General features: G+C 36.4%; 1 protein-coding gene and 1 pseudogene across 5 annotated transcripts; one reads left to right on the plus strand and one right to left on the minus strand.

Annotated features, from left to right (window-relative positions):
- Window positions 1–7140: 7140 nt before the first annotated feature.
- On the minus strand, window positions 7141–12645 carry LOC142608054 (L10-interacting MYB domain-containing protein-like). Of its 5 annotated transcripts, XR_012839416.1 has the most exons (6): window positions 12293–12535; window positions 10505–11428; window positions 9504–10077; window positions 8315–8954; window positions 7972–8203; window positions 7141–7878 (listed from the first exon to the last, which is right to left on the minus strand). XR_012839416.1 is itself a non-coding variant. In XM_075779757.1 (3 exons), exons 2-3 carry the CDS (start codon window positions 10826–10828, stop codon window positions 9616–9618), a joined length of 786 nt encoding a protein of 261 aa, XP_075635872.1. In that variant the 5' UTR covers window positions 10829–11428; window positions 12293–12535; the 3' UTR covers window positions 9121–9615. The 5 variants fall into 5 exon arrangements, 3 of the variants coding, with proteins under 3 accessions (XP_075635872.1, XP_075635873.1, XP_075635874.1); XR_012839417.1 differs by lacking the exons at window positions 7141–7878; window positions 7972–8203; window positions 8315–8954 and having other exon boundaries at window positions 9121–10077; window positions 11224–11428; window positions 12293–12645; XM_075779757.1 differs by lacking the exons at window positions 7141–7878; window positions 7972–8203; window positions 8315–8954 and having other exon boundaries at window positions 9121–10077.
- Window positions 12646–12810: 165 nt separating this feature from the next.
- On the plus strand, window positions 12811–18656 carry LOC142608053 (uridine/cytidine kinase UKL1, chloroplastic-like; annotated as a pseudogene).
- Window positions 18657–19653: the final 997 nt, after the last annotated feature.

A 19653-nucleotide genomic window follows, 5' to 3' on the forward strand; every position in this document is an offset into this window, starting at 1 on the left:
AAACAACGATCGAGACATCCAGAAACTCCAGAATTTTTTCTTTACCATTTTCGATCGATCAAGCCAAAGCTTTGACCGATCGAAAATGTTGATTTTCATAATTTCACATCAGAAAATTCCAGAACTTGAATTTTCACTTTATGAAACCATATTCTCCAAATTCAAACATCATTATTACAACCTATCCTTGTATATACCTATATATACAACATAACTAATACTCCAAGTCACCAGCGTGGGACTCCTATTTTTTTTAGATAATCACTCAAGCACTAAGTGAAGTGGCACACACACAGTACACTGCTACAAAACAATTTTACGTGTGTGAAAAACTATATTTCTTTTTGTTGTTCATCATCTTCAACCTTATACATCAATTTTCCAGATTTTATCAAATACAACCATAATCTTTAAAAAACCACAACTTTCTCATTTTAAGTCTAAATTAAGCCTATAAACTGTCGTTTTAAAGCTTATGGGATGTACTTCCAAAACATTGAAAAATATTTGACATTGAACAAGATTTAATGGGTCAAAATAAGCTAGTAATATTTAGATTATATGTAAACATTCAAAACTATAGTTTTTTTATCTCTTTCTACATGCCATAACATGCCTAAAAAATTGCCAATTTGAAAATTAAAAATTACTTAAATTTTTTATTTTTTTTAGCATGCATGTTGAATTATATATTTCAAAGATCATGGCATCATGCAAGAGTGAAAACAAGCATAAAACGACTCTAATACCAATGTTGAATAAAATATTATGGGTCATATAGACACATACCTTTGGTGGAACGGATCACCAAATTGTCGGATCTTGTTCTTCTCTTGATTTACTAACTCCTCACGGTTTCCTTTGTGGAACACATCCAAGTCGCCGAAGAGGCTACTAGATTCTCTCCTAATTCCACACTCCAAATTCTACGAAACAGTTGATGGTGTCCCAGAGAGATGGCTTATTTTGAGAGAGCACTCAAAAACTATACGTATGTTTACTCACTATGACTCTTAATTTGACTAATGTAGGAATACTTTGAATACTAGTAGATATTCACCCATTATCAGATATATGTGATCCCTAAAAGTACTCAACTACTAAGTTTAAATTACTTCAATACTGATCTTGACAACTTATATCAATATCAGTTAGTTTAAATTTAAACTTACATATCAAATAACACATGTGGACGATTCATAGGCCATGGTTTATGGGTTGGGTCAAAACCAGCCCAATTTCTAACATATACACTACTTACCTAGTTTGGAACATGACTGCATGTTGATGCGTGAATCACATTTGGGCATCTTCTACAGTTACGACCCTCTTCATGACAATCTTCACAGCTCGGCTTGGGTTGACTCTCCCTTCAATCCATCTCATTAATCATTCTAGTTGTCACAGGTTGACCTTTATCTCACAACATCTCGGGGTCAGGGTACGACGTTAGGTTGTCAACCTCTCGCTACAACACGAAAATCATGTGAATAGTTGGCAAGTCATTGCCTTAAACTATAACATGGTTAAATATACACCATTGCATTGATGCGTTCCTTGATGCAAACTGCAATTACATTTGAACAAGGAATCTTATTCATTTCCCATTTGCCATAAGTGCACGTGTCATCCTGTAATTTTACTTCATGACTATGGTCTTCCCCTTTAAAGTTGTATGAATTATATGTTGTGCAAACTTGATAAACACCATTTCGCTAGTCAAATGGCCTCACAAAATGTCTATTCCCTTTTACATAATTTGCATCATAGATACCCATTGCATAACTACTGAACTCTTAACCATGTTCGAGACCACTTAAAATTTTGTGTGCTAATTATTTGAAATAGACGACAAGTTTGCACCAAATGTAGTCAACCAAAGCAGATATTGGTAGACCACGTGCACCTTTCAATACACCATTGAAACACTCCGACATATTGATAGTCACTGCCCCATAACGGAATCCACGATCATGTGACAATGTCCACATTGACAAATGCTCCTTCATTAGATATGAGTGCGGCTTAAGTTTCTTAGTATTTGGATTCTTACTGAATTTGATATAAGCATTTTTAATGTATTCCAATATTTTATCAAGTTTGTGGGCTTAAATAGTGTATCTAGCTTTCAAGGATAAAGACTTTAAGAATGGGTCCTTAAATTAACTGTTGAAGTTGCTAGCTACATGTCTAATGCAATATCAATGATCTACCGGTACATAATTATGGGGCCACTATGTAATGGATGTTATGATACCTTTATGTCAGTTAGATATGATGCAAATACTGGAAGGGGGTGCCACATCCTATATCGCGGTCCTAAGGCAAGCTAAAAACCATCCCCAACTAGCCCTCGTCTCTTCATCCACAACCGCAAAGGTAAGAGGAAAACTCTCATTGTGAGCAACAATAGTCATTGCAATCAACAACTTTCCTTTATATTTTCCATAAAGATGAGTTCCATCAATATTACTGGCCTACAATGTGCGAATCCAACAATAGGAACATCAATAGTCATTATGAGCATCAATAGTCATTGCAATCAACAACTTTCCTTTATATTTTCCATAAAGATGAGTTCCATCAATAATAGTTACTGGCCTACAATGTGCGAATCCAACAATAGGAACGAAAGACCAGAATACATCCTTAAATATAATAGTACTAGGTATGTCCCCGTTGATTAATCGAAAAAACATCTGTGTACCTTAATTCGAATCCTTATATGCCAACAACAACTTTTGCAACTTCTTATACGAATCTTCCCAATCCCCATGTATGTTTGCAATTACCTTTTGCTTCACATCCCATGTCTTATAGTACAAATTTCATGTTTAAACCTTCTGTGCATAATCTTTTGGAGATACTTTATTGTGTAAGTGTGATTTTCAAGTACTAACTTATGAAGTTCTCCTACAAGAAAATTCGAATTCATCATTTTACCATCTTGGTTCACCCCAACGGATGTACAAGTTTGAGGACCATTGTATACTGTGACGGCCCATAGTCCGTTAAGTTTCTGCTGTGAGAATGCTCAAACTATCCGTGGGCATGACCCATTCACGCATTTAACACACAATCTTTGCTGGTTTGACCGCTCAATTACATAACTCTTACTGTTGTCCACAAAGTAAACTATTCATGCATACGGCCTCTTTATTGGGGAAAATCAACCCTATGCTAAAATTCATTCTCTGCTCCCAACTCGATGAAATTGTATCTCAACATTTGAAGGATTAACTATATTATCCCAAAGTATTTGCATAGAATGACGGGCCATGACCTTTATAGGTAGGGATTGTATTTGTAACATGTTGCACACCTATATCATTGCCTACATCATCATCATCATCATGAAATTCCATAGCATCATCATCATGATCATCCACAACATCATTATGAACATTGTCAGCATTTTCATTGTGATCAGCATACTCATAGAAGTCATCTCTCCCAATCATCTCTTTATACTCATCTCTATCATGATCAATGCTGACTTGGCCTTCCACCCAAGAGATGGAATATATTTGTGTTGATAACTGGATCCATAAACCTCCATTGGAGTTGGTGTCTTATGACATGGTAGTGTATAACCCCCATTTGTGGTGCATCGAGTAAGAGTTGGATGACCATCCACATGTACTAATTGTAATTCTTCCCCTCCATCACCCTCCAAAGTTGTTTGCTGCACATCTTCACCGCCAACAACTATACAAGGCTTCACACTTATATACAACTTTGTAGTTTTTAATTGGGGCGTCAAGTTTATCCTGTCAAATATAATCTTAACATACTTGTCTCCTTTTATGGATATAGGTGTGAAGAAAATTTGGTCATTGAAAACTGCATGAGGAGCACGATATATAATTATTATGTCATGGAACCAACGGCCCAAATCCAACTTTTTCATAATTTTCTTTTTCAATTTCTTCAAATTGACCTCCCGCCATTTTCTTCAAACTGAAGTTCTAATAAGTATTATTGTTCTTTTTATATAAAAAAAACAGGAATGTTTATCTTACATTGGTTGTGTGTTAGAGTTTCAGTTCTTATAAGCCCAATCTACTACTACAAAAGTTAGGCCCTTTTGTAGTGGTACTCTGGTTATATAATGTATTATAAGTCTTTTATAAAAACTATATATACTACTTTTGTGTGTGTTCTAATAAGTATTATTGTTCTCTCAAAAACTTTTGAAAAAAAAAAACCAATAGTTTAGTTTCCGCAAAAATAATAAAATAATAAATCCAGGAAATTTTCTAAAATCCCGGCCTTGTTTGGTTCCTGAGTGGGTGTTAACTCATCACTCATCACCCTATCACTCATTTCTCATAACTCAAAAATTCCCAAAACACTCTTACCCTTGTTTAGAAACCAAAACCCACTTTAGTTTTCTGCCTAAAAACTCACAACAACTCACCTTTTTATGGGACCCAGGGGCTGACCACTGTGCAGTGCACACAATTAGGTTACCCGCGTGCATCCTCTCTATTTCTATTTGCTTTGCACTTTCCTCCCTTAAGTCCCAACCATAAACTTAGGCCACCACGCTCCCTTCACACCGCAAGCTCAACTCCCAAACTCGACGACCACTGCTGTTCAAAACTCCTCCATCCTCTTTTCTCTGCGTCGCCACCATGGGACCCACGTTTGTCAGCTTCCCCCCTCATCATCCCTGACAGCGAACCCAGCATCTTGCGATCACCTCTCAGATGAAGCTATGGCACCGTCCTCCGCCACACCTTCGCCCCTGAAACCGAGCCCAGACATCCACCATCCATCCTCTGCTCCGCAAGGGTGATCGGCAGTAGGTAAGGGCACTATTGTATGTCAATTTTTCCCCCATTTCATCTGCAATTTCTTGAAATAAATGTTATAATGTTCCCAAAATCTGCCATGGTGTTGAATACATTTATTATGGATTTGACCTTTGCAAGATTGTTTATGTGTGTTTGAAGGGGTATATGCAAGATTGTTAATTTGACCTTTACAAGATTGTTCATTTGAACATAAAATGTTTTTCGACCCTAAGGAAAAAGGAAAATTAAGTTCAACTCAATAAGTTAGTTTGGAAGGAATTGTGTACCAATTCCTATGCTGGCAAATTTCTCTTTCTTACTTTTTGATTGAGACCCAAAATTGGGAGGAATGAGATAAAACTGTTTGATTATTTTCTAAGTAGCAATATGATCACCTTTACTTGTATATTTCCTAAAAGAATCAAGTAAGTAAAAAGGATGTTGTGAAAACAGGATTGATAGTCCTGCTGAATATTGTTCAAGCTTATTTCTCAAAAAATAGGATTGATTTGTGCAATCTCTTTACATGCATGAACCTTTCGTGCATCCACTTTTCTTTTTGGAGAATATATTTTGTTCACCAACAGGCAACAGCATCCTCTTTTCTTTCATATCATATTGTTGAACACATGTATAGAAGCTTGGACCATTGCTTGTACATACTAATTATATTATTGAACTGCCTAAAGTTGAATTTGGAGTAGTTCTTGGACTATCATCATACTACATATCTAAGCTTGGAGTATTGTTCATTTTAAAGACATTTGTTGCTCTTATAGATGCTTAGGTTTGTTCCAACCACTTGGGTTCAACAAGACATGACTGTTTCATTGATTTCTCATTGAAACTTGAATGCACAAAGCTTCTGTGACTAAGTTGACATACAATATGATGCATCTGACATGCTCCAACTTTAATACAAATGTTTTTTTTTTTAATAAGGGGTTGGAATGAATTAGAAGAGTTGTAAAACTATTTTTAGATTTTCAGGCTAAAAAATCACTTATAATATTGTTTATAAGAATCATTCAATAGCGTTTAGTATTCTTATTGAAGCCATTTGGTTGTACTGTTATGTCTTTTTTTGTTTGTACCCTTTGGATTTGTTACACTAGCATATTGTATGATGTCTATATATGTTAAATATCTATCTTTTAAGTACACACACATACACACCCATGTCACTTGAGGTTTTGAGTGTCTTGAAATAGCTGTTTGACAAACATGTTCAGTGTAAACAAAAGCTATGTTGCTAATACGTTCATGCTCGCTTTACTTTGATTTCTCTTGTTCTCTTGTTGGAACCGGGAATGATAGTTTTCCTTGGTTAATTCAACAATATTAAGAAGGCAAATACAAACATTGAAATGACTCTGAACCCTGTTTTAGTCCATGATCTTACAACTTACTTTTACTTGAAATGGTGTTGATATTTATGTCATTTGTGTTAGGGTAATCGAAACAATGTCTTCCGCAAATAGTTACGGCTCGACGTCTACTTAGCATATGTGCGACATGGGCCGTTGTGTGCTTAGGACGCCTTTATCCCTCCATAATTTCAGAAGGAGGTTTTATGGATGTCAACACTGGTCGCCGGTCTGTATTAAAATTATTTGCTCTTATCCATGTTGTTTGTACTTGAACTTCTTTAGCTATCTAATTTCTCCGTCAACTATATGGTATGAATTTTGTCGCAGGACTCTGACCAGGCTTGTAAGTTCTTTAGGTGGTTGGACAAGGACACGTGCCCTCGCAGACGTGCAACAGCCCCAATTGTATAGGAAAGGTGGTCAAGACTGGCAGCCAAGGCAGAAGCCACCAAAAATGAAAGGGATAATGCACATCAAGGAGAGACAGAAGCATTAGAGCAGGGACGCTTAGCGAAGCGTAGAGCTGAGAAGTATAGAGTCGCACTCCGAAGTGCTGAGGAGAAAGTGCATAAGTTGTGGATTGCTTTGATTACGACTTGGGTTATGATTGGGTTGTATTTTGTTGTTATGCCCATGTTTGGGGGCAATGGACAAAGGCAAATGTGCCTTCCATGAGCCTTTGTATATTTATATTAGCAAACATATGTAAGCCCTATTATATGTTGCTGGACATGTTTTCTGTAGATAAAATTTGCAATGCTTCTTTTTGTTGTTGTGTTTGTTGGTACATATTCTGGTGTTTTGTAAGGACAGAACTTCTATTCATTATCTGAATCATTTATATAATCTGCTGCACCAACCTAAATGTTGGGTTCCAAAATCTATAAAATGACTTAGGGAGATATTCCGCACATAAATGCCATACAACATAATCCTCCTTTGCATTTAGGCTCCGTTTATATTTGAAGAAATGGTGCAACGTTTTTGTACATAACTTCAGTCCAATATAGTCCTCCATTATATGTAGGTTTCAAAATGAAAATAAGTAACGTTACAACAATTCATATGATAAACTCTATACAACATAATTCTCCTATGAGTGAAGGTTCAGAAATAGTTGAACTAACACTGCAACATTTCCTATGATAAATTCTATACAACATTATGTAAGATAAATGTAATACAACATAAAAATGTGGTCAATCAATGCCGACGGGCCACGTAATCAGCCCACATAGCATCAGTGATGTCATCCCTAAACTAGGTCATTACTCTTTTCACTGCCTCTGACATTTCTAGTACATGCCTTTAGGTTGCAGTACTACTAGATGCTTCGGTGTTATGGCTGGGGAGGCCACTACTAGAAGTTCCTTCAACCTGTGTCGATGCCCAAGTGCAGAAGAGTTCATCACCCCGATTACTCATGCATATGAAATTGTGAAGAGCACAACATGCAACAATCACATAACGCTGCCTAGTACGCTTAAAGTTTGGCATTAAATTAAGAATAGGGAAACGAGCCTTCAACACTCTAAAAGATTGCTCAATAACCATCCGCAACGAGGAGTGCCTATAGTTGTACAACTCTTTCTTTGTTGATGGTTGTCTATTACTTGAACGGAACTCCTAAGCATGGTACCTAGTTGACTTGTGCGGTGGAAGGAAACAAGTGCCGATAGGAAAGCCCGAATCCACCAAGTAGTATGACCCTATACGCGACCAACAATAAACGTTGTGGTATTCGTAACAATAATCATAATTAGTACAAATAATTTACTCAAACACAAATGCAATTATGATACCTGTTGGTGGCCATGGGAATCCATGCTTTGGGTCACTAATCACTTCATCCAACACCCACGAGTCATTAGCACTACCCTCCCACCCAGCATGAATATAAGTGAACTGCATGTCCATGTTACACACGCATAATACGTTTGTGGTTACGGTAGACTTGCAACTCCTGTACACGTGTGTCGTGTTTGAAGGGGGCCGAGCACTGACGTGGGTGCCATCAATTGCCCCAACACATTTCTACACATGGAAATTAGTAAAACATAATAAAATAAGACACATCAACAATATCATCTACATAGAAAATTAAGTTAGGACCCAACTTAGTACTAACTACTGGAATAATATTACCTCGAACCTTGGCCAGTACTTGTTCACTTAAATATGTCCGGGGAGGCCATCTACATTTGGATCCGGTTTAATCAGGTGTTTCGCATATGAGTGAACAACTCGCAACACCCTGCGGAAGTGGCGCGAGATCGTTTCAGTTGAGTGTTGAAACCTGTCTGCAACACATCTCATTCGGGTGTTGTGACCAATTATGTACAAAAACATGGCTACCGCCTGCGTGCAACCTACATCACCCTGCCCATCTCTCAAATAACCATGGCCACACAATTCATCCACTAAATGAAGCAGCGATGGGCGTGTCATGCGAAACATCTCAAACCACTTCTGAGGATTACCTTCTTCCAATTCTTCCATGTATCCATTCCCCATCAGGACACTTGTACGCATGGGCTGTTTATCATAATGTCGTTGCATATAGGCAAACATCTCCCCGACTATAGGATTCACAAAATCAAATTCTGCTTCATCTTCGCTATCAAATTCTGCTTCATCTTTGCTATCACTCTCTGAATTCGAGTTCTCTTCGTTAGTAAATCCAGAGAGAGCATCCACATTAACGTTATCGAAGTATGAATCGTCAAAGTTATAAGGCAGGAATGCATCTAACCATTCAGCCCCTGACGCCATTGCAACCTACACACTGCAATAACACACTCTTCAAGTATGTGATGTACGCATTAAGCAAAATAGAAATAACTCAACTCAACAAAGTTCACATCAACGTAGCATGTCATTATATTCAAATTCCATGAAAAAAACATGAAGCTATTCATCAGAGCATCTGATTCAAAAATAAAAATAAAAATGCCACCCATTCAACATAGCATCCCATTATATCCAACATCGAAAAAACCACAAACTAATCAACATAGCATCCCATTATATCTAACAATATAAAAACCGCAAGTTGTTCAATGTAGCATCCCATTATGTCTAAAATAAATAAATAAAAAACCGCAACCAATTCAACATAGCATCCCAGTGATGCTAAAAAAAAAAAACCAAACCCACAATAATCCATAGTTTAGAACATAATAAAAGACCACATACTACACCACCACAATACTATAATGTCTGCACCTAGAAAGAAAAATACATATACTACGACTACAACATAATAAATTAAGTCACAAAATCAATCCTCCGGGTTAACAATTCATCCATGTCTTCCTCCTATGCTCTGACATACCCATAAACACCACCCTATTATCCTTTTGCTGGAGAGCTTTTGAGATTTTGACATATGCCTTGTTCCCTATGTCCTCATACTGATTAAGCACCGCAATAGCTTTCCCTAGAGATCAAGGATCATCTTCAGCTGCGAACTGAGCGAATTGTTCAAAGGTGCCACTGGACTTGCCCTTCTTACTGCTATACCTCTCCCTTGTCATTGCGGTGTACTCCTTTAGGGCCACAGTCATCTCACTTACTTTGTCTGCTTTCTTTGACACCTTCTTACCCTTGGCACTTGTGTCTTGCATAGGACGTTTGCCAGCAGCTTGGGTTTGGTCATCAACTCCAGTTTCCTCCGTAGATAGAGGTATACTCTCCAAGTTGGGAGTGTAACAATCTTCATAAACATGGGTGACAGCACCATCATTAGCAAGCTCTTCCTCCAGGGCACGCTCTTCGTCGCTGGTCAAGGCAGGAGTGTTTGAAGATATCTGAAGGTGCCCAGTTGTAGTACTCAAGGCAAACAACTGCTTCAATTTGTCATAGTCTGGGCATCCTTTCTTCCACAAGTTTGCTGCACCCCGATCTCCCTACAAGAACATATGACACATCAACAATAATCAGCCATACACAAGGACTTATTATTGGTAGATCTAAAACTAGAAATAAATGTAATAAATGAAGTACAATATGGTATCATAGTGTAACAATGCAAATATAATCACGTTATAAAATTAAAAAAAAACGTATCCATTCCAAACATAGTATAAAAAAATGGATCGATTGATTTGGTCTAATTCATTTATTAAATCATTACTAACAAAAAATATTGTAATATAATAAGGAATAAAATATTGGAAAAGGGCGTGACAATGCAAAAATTTATTCAAATGGCAATCTCAGTTTTGTTAACAGATTTCAATTAAAATGTACCCCTCCCCCTTCTCCTTAATAATCACAACAATGGCAATACATACACAATTAACAAGGGAACGTGAAATGCATTAAGTAACATACCGCCACCACATGTGCCCAAACCTCACCCGGACCAGTAACTGTTTGGGTGGTCTCATCCCAACCCAAGCCCGTGTGCTTCAGCAGCTGACTCCACTTGTGTTGTTTCTGCTGGAGCCTATTGTGCCTTTGGAAAAAATTCTTAGACGTGAAATTTTTACCCATTCGGTTATTAAGTTCATTGGTCATTGATTGCCACATAGGGCCCTTAAAGACACCGTTCTCCATATTACCCTTTATTTGTTCCTCCAACATTATCTCAATAAATATATGTTCTACATGGGGAGGCCACAGTTTGTTACTCGCATCTTGCGATTCATGTGCCATCTAATTCAAATATCTCACACGGTAAGCAGAACACTATATACAGATGATAGGCAAATAAACAAATATGATACAATGTTCAGTGGGAAAACTACCAAGTAAGTTACGGAATTCTAAATTGAGAAGTAGTACAAAATGTTCGTACACCATAGAATCAAAATATGCCACTGCCAGACGGTTAAACATATACATTGTCCCCATGTAACAAAGAAAAAGCCAAAACACTGAAGCATCGATTTACCACCTTACTAGTCAATAATACCCATTACTTAGTACATGCTAAAATAGATGCTAACAACACCATACCAGTGTACAGACCATAGAGGGAACAAAATAAGTTAGCATAAACAAAAGGTACATGCACTACAATACTTCAGCAATATAAGTCTGTCTCTTACTAAGACAAATCATCCCCCATGCCTGGACCTTGCAAACCTATGAACTCCCCTTGCTTGGCAATACCACCTTTGGAGACAACAGAACCGGATCATAACTTGCCTCTTGTGAAAATCCTTCCTAGTACGAGAGTTGAGAGTTTGGGTGATCACATCCCACACCAGGTCACGAGGAACACCTTGCGCAAAATTACCGACCAAGAATTCCCTAAACACAATATCGCATACCTCATCAACACAATCATCATCCCACGTTCTCAAATCCCCAGCCATCTTACACCAATCCAAGACCATGTAAGCAACACTTTATAACAACAAAATCGAAGGTTATGTATGTAATGCCAATATAGGTGACAGGTATATGGCATCCTATTTGATTATGTGCAAATCATGCTTTGTACCCCCAAAATTCCAGCAAGTGCAGAGGAAGAACAAATAAACAAAACAAAAACATAGCATCCGAAAAAATAAAAAAACAAAAACCACAGGGAACCCATTTCAATGGCAATATTTTAGTACAATGAAACTCTCACCAACCACCACAAACAATTATCCGAAAAGCACACAACATTATCAAATACTGTATACAGAACCACAAAACTCAAAAAATGGTCAAATGTAAAAAATTTGAACTAGCATCCCACGGATCTAAGTAGCAGCAGCAAGGGAATAATGTTGTTAAACGTGTAAAAGTTATTTTGTTAAGCATGTGAAAAATACTTTGTTAAACATGGATCAAATCATTTTGTTAAACAGTCAACCATCCCACAAACTACATTTTAATATTTTTATACAACAAATGAGGGGGTTGTAAACCCCATTCCAGCAATACCCACGGATCCGGCCAAACTTCACAGCAGAGAACGTTCAAATCCCAAAAAAAAATTCACAAAAGGTAAACCCACGACCAATGTTTTGTTTTTTTCAGTTCTAAACCCCAAAAAATAAAAAAAGCAATACCCACGGATCCGGCCAAACATTCACATTGCAGAGCATTCAAAATGGAGAAGAAAATAAATAAAACATTAAGGAAACGGAGAAGAGAAGCTGAAGGGGGAAGGATCGTGGGTACCTCTTGACAGAAACGGGTCGGTCTTGAGGCTCTAGAGGAGCAAAGGGTCTTGCTTAAGGTCATGGCGAGGCCAAGCTGGTCAAGTTCAAAGGCCGGCGCTGGAGCTTCAACGGTCGGGAAGACGTCGGAGCTTGGTCAGCCGTGAGGACGCACTGTGGGTTTGGGAGAGGAGAAGAGAGTATGAAATGTTCTTTGAGAGGTGATCTGATGAGAGTGATGAGAGAGGCATGTGACCGTTGGAGAGCATGTGAGAAAGGTCAATCTGATGGGACAAGACTCTGCCGTGGGCCCCACAGGTTGGTGAGTATTAACGGGCTTGCCACTGAAACTCAGTTTTGGTGTTTTGAAAACAACATTTTCTCTTAACTCAGTTTCCGGATTATGAGTTAAAAAAAACTTAGGATTGAGTTAAGGAACCGAGTGAGGGAAATTGAGCCAAACAGAGTTCTTATGCGTGGGCACCATTTTTGAGATATGAGTTAAGAAAAATGAGATATGAGTGATGGAATTGCAATGATAATAATAACAATAATAACATTGCAATGGAATACTGTCACCTCCTCCGGTCCACACCTCTCCGGTTTGAGTTCCGATGGCCTTATTCTCGGCCCCACCGCCACCACCACCACCACGTCACCACTTTCTTCCGACCGCGGTTCATGCTCCTCCCCTGGATCCCCCGGTGACCCTATCAATCCTCCCAAACAGCCCTTCGTCATTGGTAATATAATATGTATATATTGTTATTATTCTATGAATACTATATATAATACTAATAATTTTATTCTGTTATTTTACGGTTAGTTTTAGGACCGACCAAACAACCTCGGAGAACACAAACTCAAATCTACGTACTTCCTTGTTTTTTTTTTTTTTTGGTTTGTCGTTTTCCGGTTTTGACTTTATTATTTTTTATTGATTAATTGGAAAATTGTGAAGAACATAGCTTTAACTTTTGAATACTAATATTTTTCTACTTAGTGATTAATGCAATTTATGCTACGTGAAAACACAACGTAATTTTTGTAATTTTTATAAGTTGTCATTGAAGGTATTACAAATTTTATTGTAGTATTATATTAATTTTACAAACTCATGTATATTTCATGTGACACCCTTTTTATTTTAGTAGTTTTAGTATTTTTTTTTCCAATTTTTATTTGCAAATGAGCTCTAGGCATGGATGTGATACTAAAAATAAAAATATATATATATATATAATATATATACGTTTGGAAATTTCAGGGGTCTCGGGAGGTACAGCATCAGGCAAGACTACAGTATGTGACATGATGATTCAACAACTCCATGATCATAGGGTTGTGCTAGTCAATCAGGTGCATATTTGTATTTTTCTTCTGAACTCCTTTGATTATTCATTACTCATTGCTTGAGTAATCACTTTGTAGTTTTGACTTCATGAATTTTCAAAGATTGTATTTGTTACTTGTTAAAAAGTGATACTATAAAGGAATGAGTTTTTGAATTTTATAGATGAGAATATTGTATTGAAGGTAACTTAGCAAAGAAGGTTAATAGAATTGAAATCTTATTGTCTATAATGTATTCCACATGTTATAAATCAGTGAATCATAGTAACATAAGAACAGCAGGTAAAATCTTGCTATATTTTGTGTTGTGTCACAGAGTTTTGAATCTCATGAAATTGCCTAATTTTGCTTTATTGGCTCTATGAAAGTTTTCATCTTCTTACCCTCTTGGATGGGATTATGCTCTTTGTTAGTATTTTGAAAAGAGTATATTCTTTTAGTTTCTTAATAAATTTTGTGATGAATTTCGTAGGACTCATTCTACCGTGGTTTAACAGATGAAGAATTAAAACATGTACACGAGTATAATTTTGATCACCCTGGTAAGTTAATCATGGATTAAGAGCAATGCAGGCTTTGAATAATTGTTGACTGTACCCTATATTAGTTACAAATTTGTCATTCTATTAAAATATATCTGGTTTCTTTATAGATGCATTTGACACAGAACAACTTTTAGAGTGTATTGGCAAGCTCAAATCTGGTCAGTCTGTTCAAGTTCCAATATATGATTTTAAGAATCATCAGCGATTCTCTGACCGTTTTCGACAGGTAGTTCTTTTGTCTTATGAAAACTATTGTAGTTCCAGTTGATATAAGTTTATACTCTTGTTAGGATTTGCTCAAATATTTGAGGCAATGGCTTTTGTAACAAGCTAATGCAGTTAGAAAAAATTAAAAGTGGAACTGATAATGTAATGGGTGACACATATTGCTGTGGATTTTGCAAGCATACCTGCTATCTAATGCTATCTTTTTAGTAGTATACTTCCTGTATACTGCGAATCTCTATTTTCATCTTTCAATTTACTTAATTCTTACTGATCCAAAAAAATCTAAATCAATTCAATGGTCTGCACTATTGGCCAGCTAATTAACTTTCATTTTCTTTTGTTTGGTCATATCTTGGTAGGTCAATGCATCTGATGTAATCATATTGGAAGGAATATTGGTTTTTCATGATCAACGTGTCCGCAACTTGATGAATATGAAGATTTTCGTTGATGCAGGTTTCTTTCCTTATATCTTGTTAAACTTGTGAAGCTTTGATTGCTGGTAATCTGTCCTGGTGTCCATGATATAACTATTGTCTTGGAACTGAGCATATTGCTATACAGACTTGTAACTTTGTTACCATTTAGTTGATATATGGCAGCAAGTTCTGTGCTGTTAACTTTTCTATTCAAAGCACTGTCAAAGTGCAAATTTGTTTTCCTCTCATTAGCTATCTTACTGTCCTTACATTCTTATCTAGATGCTGATGTAAGGCTTGCCCGAAGAATAAAGCGTGACACAGTTGACAGAGGTAGAGATGTACACTCTGTTCTTGAACAGGCAAGAATCATTTATCCTTTTATAAAATTAAATTGACACAACATATTGAACTGAGCGTATTGAGAAATATCAGGGCTGGGATGGTTTCTTGAGAAAACATCTGAGAGGCTTGAGCAGGTGTTTAAATAAATGAAAGAATGTAATGTAGTTAGGCCAGGTATGATAAATGTCATGCAGGTCCTACAACCAGAAACAGCATTACATGCATTTCTGAAGGTTTGGAGCCCGATGAACTGCACAAATGGTCATGATCATGCAGCATAAATTAAGACAAAGCTTGAATATTGAAGATGATGCATCTCTTCTTTTCTTTTCTTTTTAATTATGAAACGAAAAATGCATCTCCTAAAGTTTTTATGTTTTTTTTATTGATTTAAGTTTTATCTTTACATGCTCCTCTGTGAAAATAGAAATTTGAAAAAGGATACACAGGCTATTGGTTATGATAGGACTAATTGGCACTGTCATAAGCCGGGAAATGATCAATTATATAACTTATTGTAAAATTAGTTTTCTCCTATTTGCAATTTTGCTTACTGTATGACATATGCGTATCCATATAAGAGTAACAATTTAGTTACTTCAAAACAAGGTAATAGGAATCAAATTATGCAAACAGTCATGTTTTCAATTTATTTTAAGTTTAACTAGAGTAAACAATAATTTGCCTGTTGGGTTGGAATTGAGCTATGGGAATCAAAATATTCTGATTTTAATACAATTTTGGAAGGACCAGAAGTGGCAAAAGTTTTCTGAAAGCTTAGTTACAGTATTCTTCATTAATGAGCTGCAGTGTTCAAGGATGCATCTAGCTACTGTTATCTTGCTTGTGGCATTGCATTCTGCAATTGTGGGTGACAAAAGTTTTTCTAAGTTTAATCTTCTGGGTTTGGATTTTGATTTTGAATGAGATCAATCATTTGCTTGGAAAAATTAGTTTCTTAGTGTTTCATCAATTGTGCAGTATTCAAAGTTTGTCAAGCCTGCTTTTGATGGTTTCATTCTTCCATCAAAGAAATATGCTGATGTCATCATACCCCGGGGTGGCGACAATCATGTTGCAATTGATTTAATTGTGCAACATATCCGCACAAAGCTTGGTCAGCATAACCTCTGCAAGATATATCCCAATTTGAATGTGATTCAGTCTACATTCCAGGTATTTATCATCATCCTTTTCTTCTTTCTGTCACCTAATAGGATAAATGTTTTACAGAACATTGTTCATACTGGACAAAACCAACAAAACTGAAACTACAAATTGACACAAAAATTTTTATTTGATCAGTAAACCACAATTTGACACAAACTAATTAACATAAAAGATATCAGGAGTGCTCCACACAGCAGCCAATCTTTTGTGCACTGCAGTCACCACCTAATATGGTCATACCTTGGTCTGAGTTAAACTGGTTGCAACCTCTGAGTGGGTAGTAGTCTGATAACTTTAGGAGGTGTAATATTAATTCTAATGATCATAATTCTAATCAGCTGCATTAAGAGATATAACATGTTTTGAGACAGGAAGATTGGAACAATGATTACCTGGGATAGAGTCCACATGCATAGTGTGTGCTTGAATTTCCTACTTTTCTCAAATCAAGCTTCATTATATTTTTCCTTATATAATGTTAGGATTGGTTTTACAGATAAGAGGCATGCACACTCTGATTCGTGACAAGGAAATAACAAAGCATGATTTTGTTTTTTATTCAGATCGTTTAATACGTCTGGTATGTAGAAACTGGTTATCTTGAGGACCTTCAATTTGTATATCCATTTGTGTCTAACATATACTAAAAATTATAAATATTTCAGGTAGTGGAACATGGTCTTGGCTACTTGCCTTTTACAGAGAAGCAAGTAATCACTCCTACAGGTGTGTTTGAGGGCGAGGGGAGAAAAAAAAAAGTACAATCAAAATTTCATATTATGGAAACAAAAAAAAAATTAAAAATTAAAAAAGTATATAATTCAAGTCATGTGAGTTTGCACCATGCCTGGCTCAAGCTGGGCCTGTCACAGGAAAAACTGCAATCCTTATTATCTGATTGGTAATTGATACTGCTATATCAAACTCTGCTGCAAATCACTTACAGTATCTAGTCCTATTCCAGGATCAGTGTATACCGGAGTTGACTTTTGCAAGAAATTATGTGGAGTTTCCGTTATTCGAAGGTGAGCTTAGAATTTAGTGCTGTTTAATTTTAACCACAGGTTACATTTAAGCGGCAATCGTGAATTTCTTTCTATTTGTATTTTAAGACTTGGTTATATAAATTCTTTTAACTTTAGGAGCTTCCTGGGGCTCTTTGATATTGGATCAGGGTAGAACGTATCTTTGTTTGATCCAAGAATTTATGTTTTATTCTGTCCAAATATTCCCTAAAAGAAACAATATGCAACTAGTCTTCTTTATTGTTTATATTTCAGTGGGGAAAGTATGGAGAATGCATTGCGTGCATGCTGCAAAGGAATCAAGATAGGAAAAATCCTCATCCATCGTACTGGTGATAACAAAAAACAGGTGTCACATATATTTGAAATGTGTATTGGTTTTTATTCTTCAAGGTGAAATGGAGTTCCCCCTACATAATTCCTCTCCTTCCTCTTACATCATCCAGCTTATATATGAGAAGCTTCCAAAAGATATTTCAGAACGGCATGTCCTCCTCATGGATCCAGTTCTAGCAACAGGTGACCTTTGTTACTGTTTACATGCATTTATATTATTCCACTTATCATCTATAGAAAACTATTCTAACCGTTTATTGTCTAAAATTAAGTCTTAAAGTTTAAGAACCTATAATCATCTATGGATCCAAGGAAACTAAAAGCATTACAGTACCACTATCAGTTAGTGCATTTCCCCTTGTGAGTGATGCATTTATGTGGCTAAGTATGAGACAGCCTTGTTTGCTTCCTTGCAGGTAATTCTGCCAGCCAAGCAATTGAACTCCTTACACGAAAGGGAGTTCCAGAGTCTCGAATTATATTCCTCAACCTCATCTCTGTGAGTTAGCTTAAATGCTAGTTACATATTTTGTCTTTTTTTTTTTTCTTTGCAACTAACTTTCCTCAAATTCCATGCTTAAAATGTGTGATTTTGCATTTGTTTTATGACACTAATTCCAGGCTCCTGAGGGGATACATCGTGTATGCAAACAGTTTCCATTTCTGAAAATTGTAACTTCAGAGATTGATGCTGGACTAAACGATCAATTCCGTGTCATACCAGGGATGGGAGAGTTTGGCGATCGCTACTTTGGTACTGATGATTTTTAATTTGACCATTGACGATGGATTGAAATATATACCATTACGATTTACACGAACTGAAGCTCACAGTAATTTATTTGCATAGCAGAAGCTGTTATGTTGTCATGTCAGATATGCATACCACTCAAATCAAATATGGTATACTTATCTATAGGAAATAAGTTTTGGGAAAACAATGAGGAAAGCCATTTTCTATTTTACCTTTTTCCACTTTATCTAATATTCTTTACTTACTATAATATCTTGTTTGGATTGCGTAGTACCATGTTGGTTGAAACATGAGGAAAGATGAGTGATGGAAGATATAGTTTGAAGGAAAGATTCAAGAGGAAAAATTATTGAACTTTCTTTTGGACTAATGATAATCATAGGTAGGTTTGTATGTCTCATGTTTTCCTCTTGTATAATATAGCTATCAGCCCTTAATGGTTTCCTCAGTTAAATGGGTAGAGAAGTCTCTGCCTTGGAACAAAAACTTTTTTATTGTTGTAGGGCTGTATGTTTCAGCCCCCCATGAATGATAATATCATACATGATACGACCACCGTTTCCTCCCTATAGGACTGCCATTAAATGCCCCTAAAATAAACAACAATGCTAAGGAGTTCTACATAATGATGGGAAGAAGCCCTAAAATGAGAAGTATAGAGATTATATAAAAGGACTAGCTCATTGCATTTTGAGGACCCTTTTAAAGATTACTTAAATAGTATTTTTAGTTAATGTTCTACATTATAAATTGTTTTATTTAAAATCCATTATTCTTACTTTTTTAGATGATTAATTTTCATCGTATTTCTATTAATCTAAAATTGTTTTGGCCTTCTTAAAATTTGAGGAAAAAGTACACAACCTACGTGTTTAAATTTTTTTTTTAAGATCACTTTTTCTCCACAGATTTAGGGCCTTTTACTATTAAGTGCCCTAGGTCATAGCCTAAGTGGCGAGGCCTAAGGCTGGCCCTGATTATATAAGTTAGGACTGCTCAACATCGACAATCCCAGAATCCTGATTTAATCAAATCCAAAAGGGTCATTGGCAATTTCACCCAAATGGCAATTAGGGTGGTGAGTCTGAGATTAATAAAAATTTGGGAAATCAAGCAAGTTTCAAGTGTGACAAATTTCCACCTAATAAACTTGACTCGATCGCATATATATTTCCCTTATGTGCTCTTGGATATGGGGATTATATCTT

The sequence above is a fragment of the Castanea sativa genome, chromosome 8, assembly GCF_040712315.1.
Source record: "Castanea sativa cultivar Marrone di Chiusa Pesio chromosome 8, ASM4071231v1".
Classification (NCBI taxonomy): Eukaryota; Viridiplantae; Streptophyta; class Magnoliopsida; order Fagales; family Fagaceae; genus Castanea; species Castanea sativa.